Source organism: Nannobrachium achirus, assembly GCF_963921795.1.
Source record: "Nannobrachium achirus genome assembly, chromosome: 5".
Classification (NCBI taxonomy): domain Eukaryota; kingdom Metazoa; phylum Chordata; class Actinopteri; order Myctophiformes; family Myctophidae; genus Nannobrachium; species Nannobrachium achirus.
The window spans coordinates 48107200-48123074 of record NC_137814.1 but is presented as its reverse complement, the minus strand read 5'-3'; the positions used below and the strand labels follow the sequence as shown (position 1 = coordinate 48123074).

Sequence of the window (15875 nt, the reverse complement as noted above, 5' to 3'; positions counted from 1 at the left end):
GCTAAACACACACACACACACACACACACACACACACACACACACACACACACACACACACACACACACACACACACAGTATAAGGTGGCACACGCTCAAAGCACAATAATGCGCACACAGGCACTTACTCGCCACCCAGGACAGCAGTGAATTTGTCACCATCAAGGTTATGTGCCATCCTATACAAACACACACACATACTGTACCCTCACATCACACGAGGGCAGTAAAGCGTGTCCCTCCTATCATAGATAGGAAACCTCTGGGAGTGAGGAGAACGGCTGGACGTCTCCTGGGTGAAGGGGACCATGCAGGGGGGCGGGGCCTGAGGGAAGAAGGAGGCTGTGAGGTGCAGGGACGTGCAGAGGATGTTATTTCTAAGAGGGCCTTTTGGTGGAAATATTGAAAATAGCAGACCTCCAAGCTCACGACGCGTCGTGCTGCGATGCGTTGTGAGCTTGGAGTTTGGAGGTCGGCTATTTTCGGTGCTTGATACCACACTGAACTAAGCATCATCAAGTCAATACTGGAGATGTGGCGTAACTGCATGGATTTCTACACAGAGAGGGCAATTCTGGCCAGCCGGAGCGCCTGGATGGAGGGGAAAGGAACTGGTTGGAATAACGTGTTCCTTCCACGTGCTACGGTCCATCCCAGGGAAATCCCCCCTGTCAGGTGAAAAGAAACAACTTGGACTACCCATGCATTGAAGGAAGCATGAGGTCTGTCCGTTGTCTCCCAGGCGCGGCAGAGGGAGAGCAGAGCCCAGGATTACATAGGCAATTGGCACTGGGTGAAAATGGGTTACAAAATCGTGGGATAAAAATAATATATATATATATATATATATATATATATACTGCAGTGGCGATGCGTGCCCCAAGGGACCGGACCTTCGGGGACGCACCACCGCCCCCCCCCCCCCCCCCCCCCCCCCCCCCCCCGTGCGTGCACATGCGCGCAAATTGTATGCCTTTTTCATTCTTCTTTTTCTTTTACAAAAACTGGTAACAATGAACAGCAGACTGTGTACAAGGCAAGCACGCTGGGTAGGCTTAACCTACACACATACTCCAAACCAAGACTTCCAAACCAATGCCAATATAAGGATTAAATAGATGTGCACTGCTGACAGACAGAGCCACACAAGACACAACCAGCGCAACCAATCGAAACGTCCATTTAACATAGCGTGCTTTACAAAGCAAAACGCACTGTCCACCATCATGTAACAACACCAGCTATCAATGTAAAGAAAGACCACGTCAAGAAAGACCCACATTAAATAGACAAAAACAGGCCTAAGTGTATCAATCTGTCTTTCAATGTTATATGAGATACATAAAGTGGTTCCTGTGTAAATAAACTGTAAGGTTTACTAGGATCTCCTTTTAGCTGACCAGTGATTTGTACTGTCATGAAACTGTACCTTTTCCAATTGCAAACTTCTAATACATTATTCAATGATCAATCAATGGAAATTAAATGCACAGCGGCATATCCAGCAATATAAATTAATTCAGTTTCTCTCACCAATGAAGTTGTTCACTTGAAGAAAAGAAAAACATCCTCCTGTCCTTTTGGGTGAATTTCTCAAAGATGGGTTCATAAAGCTATCATTCCTTTTAAGTTCTGTCCATCTTTTCATAAAACAGTCTTCTTGAAAAAGGCAACGATAATAATAAATCCACAGCGTTCACTCCAGCTGCAGCCATGTCGCGTCTGTTTACTTTACAAGTTTCACGTGTAGTGCATAGTGAGTGTGAAACATGCTTGTTGTTCCACTCCAAGTCCCGGAAAAGCTGTGTTGTGATTGGCCAGTAGTCACTTGACTCATTTTGATTGGTGGTTGAACGTGGGTGTTCCGTATACCCTTGACCAGAGCCCTCAAAATATGATTGGTTGATCAAACTGACAATCCACACCAAGGCTTGTATTATGGGGAACTGGCTCAGGGAATTCTGGAAGACCTGCGAGTGAGAGTAATCTGCGCAGAGACTCAGTAGAAAAAATCTCTCATTGGCTGTTATTTTTCCCAGCACACAAGCACTCCCTATGCACAGAACTTGGGGAAGAAACAACTACAACGAGTATAGCGAGCGAAACAGTGCAGTTTAACAGATTACCAACACAAATAATTGTAATTATTTTAATAAAAATAATAAAAAATAAAAATATATTTTTTATTTAAAAATAAAAATATTATTTTCTTTCTTCTGAGGATCCCTGGGTCTTCTCTGAATACCCTGAAGGTCCTGAAAATTCGCCACTGATATACTGTATATAAAAAAAAGAGAGGGCAATTCTTTCAACATAAGATGCTGCATTCAAGTTCAGGAGAGTTTGGACAGGGCAATTCTCTTGAATGCTGCGTTCAGGTGTGGCATGAAAAGAGAGCATTTTCATTTCTTTCACCATAGTGAAAACTGCATTCATGGTCTGGAGAGGGCACATTTTACAGACGGGAAAAGGGCATGGGCTCAAGCCCCCCTTTGATGTCTATGTGTGTGTGCACGTGCCTGCTGGACAGAGTCAACAGATCTTTGTAAAATCAATTCTCATTCTGTAGCCACTGCTCCTCACACCCAACCACCGCCTTCTTGGTTCCATGGGCCTCTTCTCTCTCTCTCTCTCTCTCTCTCTCTCTCTCTCTCTCTCTCTCTCTCTCTCTCTCTCTCTCTCTCTCTCTCTCTCTCTTGCTTACCGTCTCCTTTGCCAGGGAGACGACCGAAATGTCCAGCTAATAGGATCATTCAGCACTTGTCAGAGTAGACAAATCAAGTTAAGGCTATCGGATACATCCTTCTCCCCCTCTTTCTCTATCTCTCTCCCCTTCTGTCTCCTTATCTCCCCTGCTTTCTCTATCTCTCCCCCTCTTTCCATCCCTTTCCCCCTTCTTTACCCCCTCCCCCCCCCCCTCTTAATATCCCTCTTCCACTCCTTTCTCTCCTCTTTTTTCTACCCTTCTCTTCATTCTTTCTCTCCCTCTCATTGTTTTTATTTTTTCTTTCTCTCCTCTTTTTTCTACCCTTCTCTTCATTCTTTCTCTCCCTCTCATTGTTTTTATTTTTTCTTGCTCTCCCTCCTTCTTTCTCTCCCTCTCGTCACTTCTTGCAATCCTTCTTTTGTGCACTGTGATGCATATGCGCAACAAAGATTATTATAATGATTATACTGTATTTCGTCGTTGTCGGGTGGAAACCTTGTATGTCCATGACTGTTTTGTATGTGTCATCTTAAAAATGATTTAAAGTAGTGAAAATAGCTGATCTACAAGCTAGATCTGCTACTTTCACTAGTTTTGTGTGACAGTCTTAAGTTGTACGGTATGATGAAGCAGGGCTTTACTTTACTTAAGACAAACTTGGAGATATACAAGGTTTCTGCCTCACAATGACGATGTGTGTGTCTGTATTGCTTTGGGTAGGGGTGGGGGGGTGCATTCATTTGCAGATGTATTGCACCATTCAAAAATGCATGTCAAAGTGGCAAGGCAGGGTGCATTTCACCACAGTGCACTGCAACATGCAAGATGGGACTCACAACAGCACAAAGCAATCACCAAGGGCGATCCAGCCTTTAGTCTCAGAAATCAGTATTAAACATTTAGAACGGGTTCACATTATTGTGTATCATTATGTTATGCTTTAACTATTGAAAAATAGCAGATTTACAAGCTTGTAGAGCTTGTAGATCTGCTATTTTTTTTAAATCGTGAAAATTAGAGTGTCTTTTGAATGATTTTTTTAAAAATCTATTTTTCTATGTCAGCAATCTGGCCAGCCATTGTCAAAGAAAAGGTCCTTTTCACTTAACTGGAGCTCAGTTAGTCTGTTCTACTACTATGTCAGTGGTTCACAAACTTTTTCATGTGAAGAACCCCCAAAATTATATGTATTTGGCCACGGACCCGCATCTCAAAATATTTAGTTCCAGGGACCCCCCCCCCCCCCCCCAGAAGCAAAATTTGAGTTCGCTTTAAAAATACATACTGTAAGATTTGCACACATTTTCACGACTTTTTTCAAAAATAGCAGACGTACAAGCTTGCAGCGCGGCACTCGGTGCCACGCTGTTAGCTTGTATATCTGCTATTTTTCACTGGATAAAGCATTCAATAATTCTCATGTTGGCTGTTTATTTGCATATTGCACTTCCTCCATGTTGCAATGTGTTCCCCCAGTGTTTCACAGTATACTATTTATATCTCAATGACCATCGATGGTTTGGCTCGGTACCAGGGCCGCGACACGTCCTCTTTGATGTGATAGATAGTGTTGGACGCACGTCACAGAAAATCAACATGTAGCGCCCAGAAGCCAGGGTAGGACGGGCACATAATGAGTTAATCAGTGATTTCCTGTCAGCCTGAGATGACTTAATGACCGGCTGACTTTGGTATCAGGATTTTCCCTCCCGACAGGGGAAGCTGGGATGCACTGGTGGGGTAGAGGGGGGGTGTTTCCGGCATTTAGCCTATTAAGACCAGAGGCCGATTATACAAATGCATTCTAAATCAGTAGTTCTCAAACTTCAGGAGTCAGGACCATCCATCCATCCCTCCATCTTCAACTGCTTATCCTGAATGGGGACGCGGGGGTAACAGTTCCAACTGAGACTTCCAGATTTCCTTATCCCGAGCAACTTCTTCCCCTAAAGACTCTGTTGTCAGTGCCACCCACATTTTTATGTATTTGGCCACGGCCACAGGCATCTAGTACGGATGCCCCCCGAGCGCCTTCCTAGGAAGGTCCTCGATGCACGTCCCACTGGGAGGAGACCCCGTGGCAGACCAAAGACCAGATGGAAGGATTATATCTCCAAACTGGCTTGGGAACGCCTCTGTATACTCCTGGATATGGGGAGCGGGATAAGGAACTCTGGAAATCTCAGTTGGAACTGTTACCCCCGCGACCCGATTCCGGATAAGCGGTTGAAGATGGATGGATGGATGGAACAATATACTGTATGTAACGTCACTGTCAGGCAGAAACCTCGTATCTCCAAGTTTCAAATGTGTACGTTTTTTTCCGCAAAGTAAAGCCCTGCTTCGTCATACAAGGCCTTCGCACAAAGGTAGTGAAAACAGCAGATCTACAAGCACACAACGCCTCGCACCGCGAGGCGTTATGTGCTTGTAGATCGGCTGTTTTCACTAGTTTAAACCCATTTTTAAAATGATAAATGCAAAACGAACGGTCTTGGACATACAAGGTTTTCACCCGACAACGAGGATATACAGTATGCTATATAGCTAAAATCTAAAATGACACGGTTTCCCGGTTTTAATGGCACTTTAATACATGAGAAGCAAAAGAGGCCAGCCGAGCGAAGTCTCATCACCCACCCCACCAGTGTCGGTGAAACCGATTCGGGATTAGTCTGAAATTATTGAGCACAAGGCCGTGGTCAATTAATCCCTTTGTGTGGAAGAACCAACGGACCAGGGATCTGTCCGAACACACTCTGAGACTTAACTGGCAGCTGAAGGTTGATCAATACAGAGAATCCCTTGTCAATAACAAACCGTGTGTGTGTGTGTGTGTGAGATAGAGAGAACAGGTGAAAGTAGAGTGTACTTAGAATCAATTAAACTGAAGCCAGAGACAGAGGAAAGTGGATAAGCTTCGCACTTATACGCCTGTGTGTGTGTGTGTGTGCACACAGCGCACGTGTGTTTTAGCAGAATCAAGAGCCAAGGGAATAAGTACAAGTTACAGTATGGAGGAGGGGGAGGAAATGTTCCTTCAACCTGTCAAGGTGGCCTGGATGTGAAAACTCCTTGCGATTACAAATGAAATCATTAATTCCCTTCTCGCCACAGGAAGGAAGTCATTAGGACACACGCTTGGCTTATCTTGTTCTCGCTTTGTGTGTGTGGGGGGGGCGACTGTGGGTGTGTGCGTGCATTTAAGCATTTCAGACCGGGAATGTATCAATATGCGTTATTAAGATATTGAAAAATAGCAGATATACAAGCTCACAGCGCGGCACCGAGTGCCGCGCTGCGAGCTTGTAGATCTGCTATTTTTGAAAAACATTTGTCGAATATTTTGGACGCGATCCTATAAATATCTTCTAAATCCTTTCTAAGGTTTTTGAAAAACACATATTTCTTCTACGCCAGTGGTTCTCAAACCTTTTCATGTCAAGGACCCCTAGAATCGTATGTATTTGGCCACCGACCACCATCTCCAAATATTGTGTATCAGGGACCCCCCCCAGAAGCAAATATTTGAGTTAGAAATATTCACAAAGATATATTCAAACATTTGACAAAAATGTCGAGTGCCGCGCTGCGAGCTTGTATATCTGCTAACATAATTCCCGGTCTAAATGGGTTAAGCGTCAGTGCATGTTTGCATGTGTGTGTGAGTGTACACAAGTGAAAAAGGGACGGAGTGAGAGCTATAGAGAGAGAGAGAAAATGCGAGGAAGAAAGGCGGAGACCAAAATAGAGACGGAGAAGAGCGATATTGTACCATTTAACGTTATCCCAAACCATCTGCTGTTTGTCTCATCCTCACTGGATGGGGCAACAGTCCCAGCCATCATGTATGGGCCTGTCACGATGATCACATCGTCACAATAATTGTGTTCGCGTAATCGTCATAATCATGTTGAAAGATGTTCATATATTTTCAAAGATGGTGGAAATAGACGATCTACTATCTCCAAACGCGTCACGATGCGGCGTGCTTTGAGCTTGTTGATTGTCTATTATAAAGTATAAAGTTATTACATTTTGTATGTTATTTTCGTATCTGCCCTGTGCAACTTTTGTTTTCACGAGGCCTAAAAGTCAAACAGAAAATTTATTTTCATTCATAATGTTCCAGCAGCAGAAACAAACAGGGTGCCTATCCCAACTGAAGTCGGGATTTCAAATCCGACCGTCGAGTGCTTTTCCAGACCAAAAAAATATATATATATTTTCTCGGCGAAAGAAAATACAACCATCACAACCGAGCGGAAGCAATCAGATTTCATTTGGAACAGTGTTGTGTCCAAGGAGCCTCGGAAATAAGGTAAAAACACTGAACAACCCTGGCACTGGCTACTGAATTAATTCACCCTTTGTCAGCCATCTGATTGGTCCCTGACTGACCAACCAGCAGGCTCTTTCTGCCTTGTCCCGCCCTGGTTCCGCCTTTTTTATGTTGAATTTGGTAAAACATCATTTTTAGAGAAATAAAAAAAACATTTAAAAACATGCCCAGTCACTATACTGCACCTGATAAGCTCCTTTTTTTACTGAAACCAAGTTTAAAATGAGAATTGAATACACAAAATAACAATAAGAAGCTACTGCATTTCAATGGTAGTGGATGGAGAGAAAGGACTTTTGTCCCACCATCGTTGATCGCAATTATAAAATATCATAATCGCTGTGACCGCCCTGTAATCATGTCCTGGGACAACAAGCGGCCATGCTGGATGCTCCGTCTCTGGAGGTCATCATGGTGGAAGATGACAGGCCCATGCAGGGATGAGGGGTGGGTTGAGGGGTATGAGAGCAGCAGGATGAGAGAGGGCAGAGGGATGGAGGGAGGGAGGGATGACTGGATGAACCGTAGAGGCAGTGGCGGACCCACTGGGAACCCTGTACCACACAGACAAGAGAAAGGTCATCTTTATACAAGTGCAGACCCACACACACACACACACACACACACACACACACACACACACACACACACACACACACACACACACACACACACACACACAAACGTAAACACTCACACACACACACCTGCAAGTGACCACATACCGCGCGCATGTTTGTGTGTGTGTGTGTGTGTGTGCACGTGCGCGCACTGCGCCCGTGTCGCACTAATGATGATCATTAGTCACCGAGGCGGAAGGGCACAGGAGAGAGCAGACGGCGTGAGATGCAGGACAATTACGCTACAAGAAGCAAGCGTTTGAATATATATGCACCGTTTGCAGCCAAAACAACACGACATGGGACTGTGTGGCGTGGGGACTGTTAGTGGAGCTTAAGTTCACTGCTGGCTTTTCTATCCACAACTTTCCAACATCCCATTGTGCATTCATTGCGCAGAATGTGCAGGCAGCTTCCGGCGCCACAGCCGAGAGTGATCTACAAGCTCACAGCGGTTGCATCTGCGACGCGACGTGAGCTTGTATGTCTGCTGTTAACCGGAAGTGTCCCGCAAATAATGCTACAGTAAATTTTCGCGGAAACAGGTGGATAGGAACTTACTGTAGCCTAAAGCAGTGGTTATCAAAGTGGGGTCCGGCGACCCCCGAGGGTCCCTTAAGTGGGTTCCAGGGGGTAAAGTAAAGTTAGGGACAGTTGAAAGTAGTGAACACATTGTGAGCTGCTTGTTTTTTTTTTTTGGCCTATAACATGCCCCAAAATAGGCATGCCAGGTTGATAAAATGATATAATTTCACCATAAATTTACCAGACAAAAGGTAGTCCAATTAGAGGAATATAGGAATGACTATTAACATAATGTAACTCTTCCAACCGACAGAAAATGTGGGTCCACACGGCCTAATACGTATCAATTTGGGGCCTTGACATGAAAAGGTCTGATATACTGTCCGAAAGATATTTTAAAACTCTGGTGCATTTTAACCCATTTAGGCCTAGAATTATTGAATGCTTTAACCAGTGAAAAATAGCAGATATACAAGCTCACAGCGCGGCACTTTGAAAAAGTCATAAAAATTTGTGCAAATCTTTGAATATATGTATTTTCAAAGCGAACCTTTGTAACTCAAATTTTGCTTCTGGGTGGTCCCTGGAACTAAATATGTTGAATGGGGGTCTGTGGCCAAATACATATCATTTTGGGGGTCCTTCACATGAAAAGGTTTGAGAACCACTGACATAGTAGTCTCTCAAGAACAGACTAACTGAGCTCCAGTGAAGTGAAAAGGACCTTTTCTTTGACGATGGCTGGCCAGATTGCTGACACAGAAACATAGGTTCTTCAAAAAAACCTTAGAAGGATTCAAAAGACACTTATAGAATCGGGTCAAAATTCGAATTCTCAAGATTTTTCAGAAATAGCAGATCTACAAGCTCGCAGCGCGGCACTCGGTGCCCCGCTGTGAGCTTGTATATCTGCTATTTTTCACTGGTTAAAGCATTCAATAATTCTAGGCCTAAATGGGTAAACACCTGCGGGATGCTGTTTGGCTCGCCCGTTCCCAGTTTACCCCGAACACCCGGCAGAAATGTGGTCAGTGTGCATTTGATGGAGGAACAATCTCCTCGCCGCACCTGGGCGAAGACTCCCCATCTGACAGGCTTTTCCATTAAACAGAATTGTGGCATTTCCACTGTATTGCTGACACCACACAGCAGGAAGGAATTCTAATGGAGATTAAAAAATCAAAGCCGCTTGTGTCACATGAGACTCTGGACTGCGTGCGCGTGCGTGCGTGCACGTGTGTGTGCGTGGGTGCGCACGTGCGTGCGTCTGTGTGTGCGTATGCAAGTGTGTGTGTGTGTGTGTGTGTGTGTGTGTTTGCACCATGTGTTAACCCACTAAGACTTCAAATGTCTTCTAAATCGTAATGGGTTTCTGAAAAACCTGTTTCTTTATCTGTGATGCTTTTAATGTCAAGGACCCATAGAATCATATGTATTTTGACCGCAGACCCCCCCATCTCAAAATATGTTGTTCCAGGGAACCCCAGAGTTAAAATCGTTCGCTTTAAAAAAAAACATATATTCAAAGATTTACATGTTTTTTCAAGTTTTTTCAAAAATAGCAGATCTACAAGCTCATAGCGCGGCACTCGGTGCCGCGCTATGAGCTTGTATATCTGCTATTTTTGAATAGCCAAAGTAGGAAAAAAAAGTGGTTAAAGCGGGTACAGATGCGTTCCCGGTACTTTATGTGTTAAAGCACAGCTTCACCGAGGGAATAAGCCAACCCAGATTGGGCTGGGAGCTGGTGGCATGGCCACACATCCATCCATCCATTCCTCTCCTCTCCTCCTCATCTCCCCCGCATCTGGAGGCAGGCGGGAGCGCTGAGATAAGACGCCTTCAGAGCAAACACCGCTGCACATTATCGCTCCCTGTCTGTCGAGACATCCATTCACACGTTCATATTATGGCCGACACGCAGTCAGTGGCACACCAACAGGCATATAAATAAATACTAGACGCTGCTGCACACAACAAGAGGGGCCGTGGAGGGCGCAGGCTATTCAGGAGTCCCGAGCAGGGACGTGCTGGGCCCCTGATTCAGCCCGGGAAAAGAGAGTTGGAGAGGCCCTCATTTTTTTTTTTTACATTTTTTTTCCGTCGTTGTCGGGTGGAAACCTTATATGTCCAAAACCGTTTGTTTTGTATTTATCATTTTAAAAATGATTTAAACTAGTGAAAACAGCCTATCTATAAGCACACAACGCCTCGCACCGCGAGGCGTTGTGTGCTTGTAGATCTGCTGTTTTCACTATTTTTGTGCCACGGCCTTGTATGATGAAGCAGGGCTTTGCTTTGCGAAAACATTTATACATTTGAAACTTGGAGATACAAGGTTTCTGTCCGACAGTGACGGTTTACTTTGTTGGCCGCCCAGCCCACAAAATGTAACGAAGGCCGACATTTTATTTTAAATGTTTTCCTAATGGCCGGCCTGGACCGGCCGTCAATGAACCGGCCGTTCGGGAGTTGTCCTGCTTTTCCCAATGGCCAGCACGTCCCTGGTCCCGAGGTTGGCTTGTCGGCTAGACGGCACTCTGGCATCGCATCGCATAAATACTGTAGGTGTTCACGCGTTTATATATAACACTACATGCAAACCCACAGACGAACGCACTCACTTGTGCACGCACGCAGACACAAACAGTATGCAATTGCAGAAACAAACACACTGAGCAGATTTAATATTTAGCACATTCTTTACTTGGAGGTGCACAGTAAATACAAGGCTGGTGGATGGATGGATGGATGGATGGGGGATTGTCTGCCTCCTCCTCGATTTTGTTTTAGTCAGTCTTTTGAATAGAAGATTCTAAAATGTATTTTGGCGGGCCTTGATGGTGTCGTAATGGCTGATTTTACACTTATTTGCATGCTGAAAATAGCAGATCTACAAACTAACGCGCTGCAGCATGACGCGTGGTGAGCTTGTAGATCTGTTATTTTTAGAGCGCAACACTAGAGGGCAAACAAAGATAGAATGACTCGTCTTTTAGTCCTACTGGATCTCTTTTCCACTAGTTCCTCCCTGACATTTTAGTCTAGTTTTTATTTGTGGACGAAATTGTCAATTATATTTAGTCATAGTTTTAGTCACCATAGCTTAGTTTTCATTGCGTTTCCATCAGTGAAACGATTATTATTATTTTTTTACAGTGAAACGAAAGTTTTCTTCGTAGTTTTAGTCAACAAAATCAACACTGTCTCGTTCGTTCGCCACCATCACCCCGCAAGGCAGAGTGGAGCGTTGCATTGTTGTCCTCTGGGACCTGGCTGCTACTTCTCCTGCCCCCGTGTTCTTTTGTTTGTGTTCCTCTCTCCTGGGGTAGGTTCCAGCGTTCCTCCACTCTTCCCCCAGCAACGTCGCCCGGGCACATCTCTCAGTGTGTCTGTCTAAGCGTCTATAGTTCCGGCGGCGTATTCCCATACCACGACGCGAGCTGCTGTAAATCGGCAGCTATGCCCCCAGAGGGGCCCATTAGCGTACCTCTACTTTGGGTCTGTGTGCGGTACGAGGTAGCTTTGGTATGCAGATGAAAGGATCAAGATGTCTCTCTTAGAAATGCTTTAGCGTCGTCTTCGAAAGCACAGACTACATCTGCGGTAATGGCCAACGGGGAAATGCATGTGACTATTGTCACAGAGTAACAATAGTCTTTTGAGGCACGTGTGCCACTTTCTTTGGACGTGATGGTGGGCGAAGGGGGGGGGGATCGAGTGGAGGTGGGTGGGATGTTACCACAGATGCAAGGCACGTGTGTAGTTTCACTTTGGGTACATTATTCCCAGTCCAGCATTTTTCAAGCACGACTGGTGCACACTCTATTGTGAGAGAAAAAAAAATAGATAAAACTACCACGCATGCTGTCGCCGTCGCCTTAAAAATGGGACAGCAAAACAAAGCAAGACCACATGCTGTTTCTGCCCTGCCTCCATGACTCATAGAGGAGCTAGGAGAGTCTTGGTTCTTACTTCGCTCACATGCAAGTACAACTACCACTACCCATTATTAACTCATTTACTGCCCAAGCCCCAGTTTCCAGAGTTATTGCCGATGTCTTCGCGTGCCAGACCCGAGTTTGCCGAGCTATTAATCAATTAGATTTGATTAAAAACAATCCAAAATCGGATCGCTGCTCCGGGTTACTGTAACTTAGAGCAGTGGTTCTCAACCTTTTCTGTCCACGACCCCCAAAATAGTCATATTTTTTTAACTGGGGACCCCCACCCTGACGAGCACTAAGAGTTGAGGAAATACATTTTGTATAACACGGTTTTATTGTGAAAATAGCAGATCTACATGCACACATCGCCTCACAAATTCTGCCTCTAGAGGTATTAGAAAAAATCTTAAATTGGCACTTATATATGCACATACCCTCTATACACTTAAATGTAATGTTGGTCTGTTTACTGTTGAGTGAGAAAACAATGTTGCACATTAAGTTAATCATCTGGGGACCCCTCGGGGGGTCCCGGCCCACAGATTGAGAACCATTGACCGAAGAGACAGTGCTTCCGTTCTGAAGCGGAAGCAGATATGCATTTTTGGGGGTCGGGACAACACGTTTCTCTGTGGCCACTTTCTGCCGCTTATACTAGCGCAGTGATGCTAGCATGGATTAATGGGGTCTTTTGTCATCATGAGTTCAAACTAGCTGGTTGATTCAGGACTTACCCTTCAATATAACCCTGAAGAAGGCAGCTTGTCTGTCGGAAACGTTGGTTCCTTTTTTCGGTGTCCTAATAAACATGCGGCTATACTCTTTTTTTAATTATCGTCACTGTCGGGCAGAAACCTCGTATCTCCCAAGTTTCAAATGTGTATGTTTTTTGGTAAAGTGAAGCCCTGCTTCATCATACAAGACCTTTTCACAAAACTAGTGAAAACAGCAGATCTACAAGATCGTCTGTTTTCACTAGTATATTTTTTAGATGATAAATACAAAACAAACGGTTTTGGACATACGTTTTCACCCGACAACGACGTTATAGTGTTTGTTCCGTTGGCAAGCACCTCATAAGGACTGGTGTGCTGTGCACTTTTTTGATAGTTTAGTATTTGATTCAGGACTTAACCAACACTATCTGCCCTCTTCGTCCTTGTTATTTTCACACTCTTAACTTCCTGCTTGTGTGTGTGTGTGTTTCCCAGGGTACTTCCTGGAGTTGCTGAACCGCTCGGAGGTGGCCCTGCAGGAGACCTTCGCCTCGGCGTGGGGTCCCCTGTACACCCAGAACGCCCAGGTCTTCTCCGACCTGTTCACGGAGCTGCGGCGCTACTGCCGCGGCTCCAACGTCAACCTGGAGGAGGTGCTCAACGACTTCTGGGCCAGGCTGCTGGAGAAGCTGTTTAACCAGGCCAACAGGCAGTTCCTGGCACCCGGCATCATAGGTACACTGCGGCCCACCTATTTTACAGTACAATTTAAAGGTGATACACCATGCATTTAAAAAGTATTTATGTCATATTGTTTATGTCCCAAAAAACGTTTTTCAAAAGGTTTGAGGCTAAATTACCACTCCTGAATAGAGAGCCTCTCTCATTTTTGAATGGCTCTCAGAGCATTTCAGCTGCAGTACCACCTTTGGCCTGAACTGTGAACATGTAATACCCATTGTTCCTGTCTGCCTACTAGTCCTTCCTTGCCCGTTTCGAACATACAGTATGTGCTCCGAATTATGTGCAGTTTGGGTTATGTGGTGTGCACAGTATATGAGGGATTGAATGTAGGAGTCTCAAGAAGTAATGTTGGAGAACCCAGACGTATCAATGATGTCAGTCATCTCCAAATTTGGTCATTGTTTCAGCATGGTGGCGACTCATACGCAGCACAGTTGGCGGTATCAGTGATGTCAGTTATGTCCAAATTTAGGCACTGTTTAGTATCAGTGATGTCAGCATGTACTGTATAGAGGGTATGCACTTGCATAAAGTGAATGGCAAATCGAGTGGCAAAGTAAGTTTAATGTCGATTAACTTCGTTTAATGCAATCAGATAGGACTTTTCTGTTTGGATGTATGGGCTGTCAAGGCCAGAAAGTAGTTTTTGCCACTCGGTAGGCGTTCCCGCATAACTTCCGGGTATGATGATGATAGTCACGCGCATACCCTCTATATTAGACAGACATCGGACAGACAGACATTCAGGATATGGCATGCCCATTATGGGCCATATATGGGCATTTCGATCGGATTGGCGGTTCTGATATAAACCGGAATTGTGGAAAGTAGATCCGTGAGAGTCAGCAACTGTCCTGAATTTCCCCCGTAGCAGCACAGTATGACCACCATCCCCTGTCCAAACATCCACCCACAAGGCAATTTTAATGTGAGATCAGAAAGCATACAGGGCACACAATGAAAATGGTAATTTGCTCGTTATTATTATTTTTGGGTTGTGTTTTATCACCGTGAAAGAGGAGTATATGGAGAATATAGATGTGACCCCGCACTGCGGCACCATGACACTTAAATAAATAGCGTGGTCGTTATATCTGCCTCTGCAGTTTGCGTCTCCCATTGTGAGAGAGGCTTGTTCTAATCTGAATTTCAATCCATGAAGCCACAAGCTTTCGGTTTATTTAAAATTCCAATCTATATTTAAATTCGCCCCATCGTGGAGGGATTGTATCGTCGTTGTCGGGTGGAAACCTTGTCCAAATCCTTGTCCAAAACCTTACTTTTTTTTATTATTATTATTTTAAAAACGATTTAAAGTAGTGATGCGAGGCATTGTGTGCTTGTAGATCGGCTGTTTTCACTACCTTTGTGCGACACTTTTGGATGACGAAGTAGGGCTTTAATGTACCAAAAAACATACACATTTGATAGTTGGAGACGCAAGGTTTTTGAAGCGGGGAAAGCCGCTTCCAAGGAGTGGCTTTGTCTGTCCTGTACATGTCCCGTGCATGCAGAATTGAGGATTGGTCAAGCTTCACATGACAATTTGGCCCTCCGGACAAAATCATTCACTCATTCAGAATTCATACTATACTTTTTAGAAAATATAGATCTAGAACACAGAATGTATAGATCTAGAACACAGATTTCATAGCTCTAGAACACATAGAATAAAAATTCACCGCTTCACTTGGAACCGAGGTTTGATTTTTGACAATATGCTGGTTGCAGGAGAGGACTACCTGGAGTGCGTCTCCAAGCAGACGGAGACGCTGCGGCCGTTCGGCGACACGCCCCGCGACCTCAAGCTGAAGGTGACGCGCACCTTCGTGGCCGTGCGCTCCTTCCTCCAGGGGATGGTGGTGAGCGGGGAGGTGGTGCGCAAGGTGTCCCAGGTAAGACGTCTGACTCGTCTCTTTTCTTTCTCAGAGGGCTTCTTTTTTTTTTTTGCGTGATCCGCTATTTTTGTTTCTCTTTCGGATTTGTCCTGCTTATCAGAATATGACCCTAACCTGATTCTTTTGAATTCCTAAATACAGTCTCCATCCTGCCCAGCCACTGCAAAAGGCCATCCCTTTTTTCAAGCTATTTAAATGTATTTATTTTCTTTTTAAAGATTAGTTTTTGGGCTTTTTATGCCTTCATTCGATAGGACAACTGTAGACTGACGGGAAATGAGGAGAGAGACGGGGAATGACACGCGGCAAAGGTCGTCCGGATCGGGAACCGAACCGGCGACGCCAGTAGGCATCATAGCCTAGTATGTGGTATGC

The 15875-nt window shown here is 44.8% G+C and overlaps 1 protein-coding gene across 1 annotated transcript in view; it reads left to right on the top strand.

The window, feature by feature from the left end:
* The window catches only part of LOC308285651 (glypican-1-like), a gene marked incomplete at both ends in the record, with an annotated part of 185147 nt that overhangs the window by 128632 nt on the left and 40640 nt on the right, over positions 1-15875 (top strand). The window contains 2 exons of the mRNA XM_080726484.1: positions 13354-13593; positions 15334-15497. Coding sequence (XP_080582610.1) covers positions 13354-13593; positions 15334-15497 — 404 coding nt within the window. The remainder of the gene's footprint in view (positions 1-13353; positions 13594-15333; positions 15498-15875) is intronic.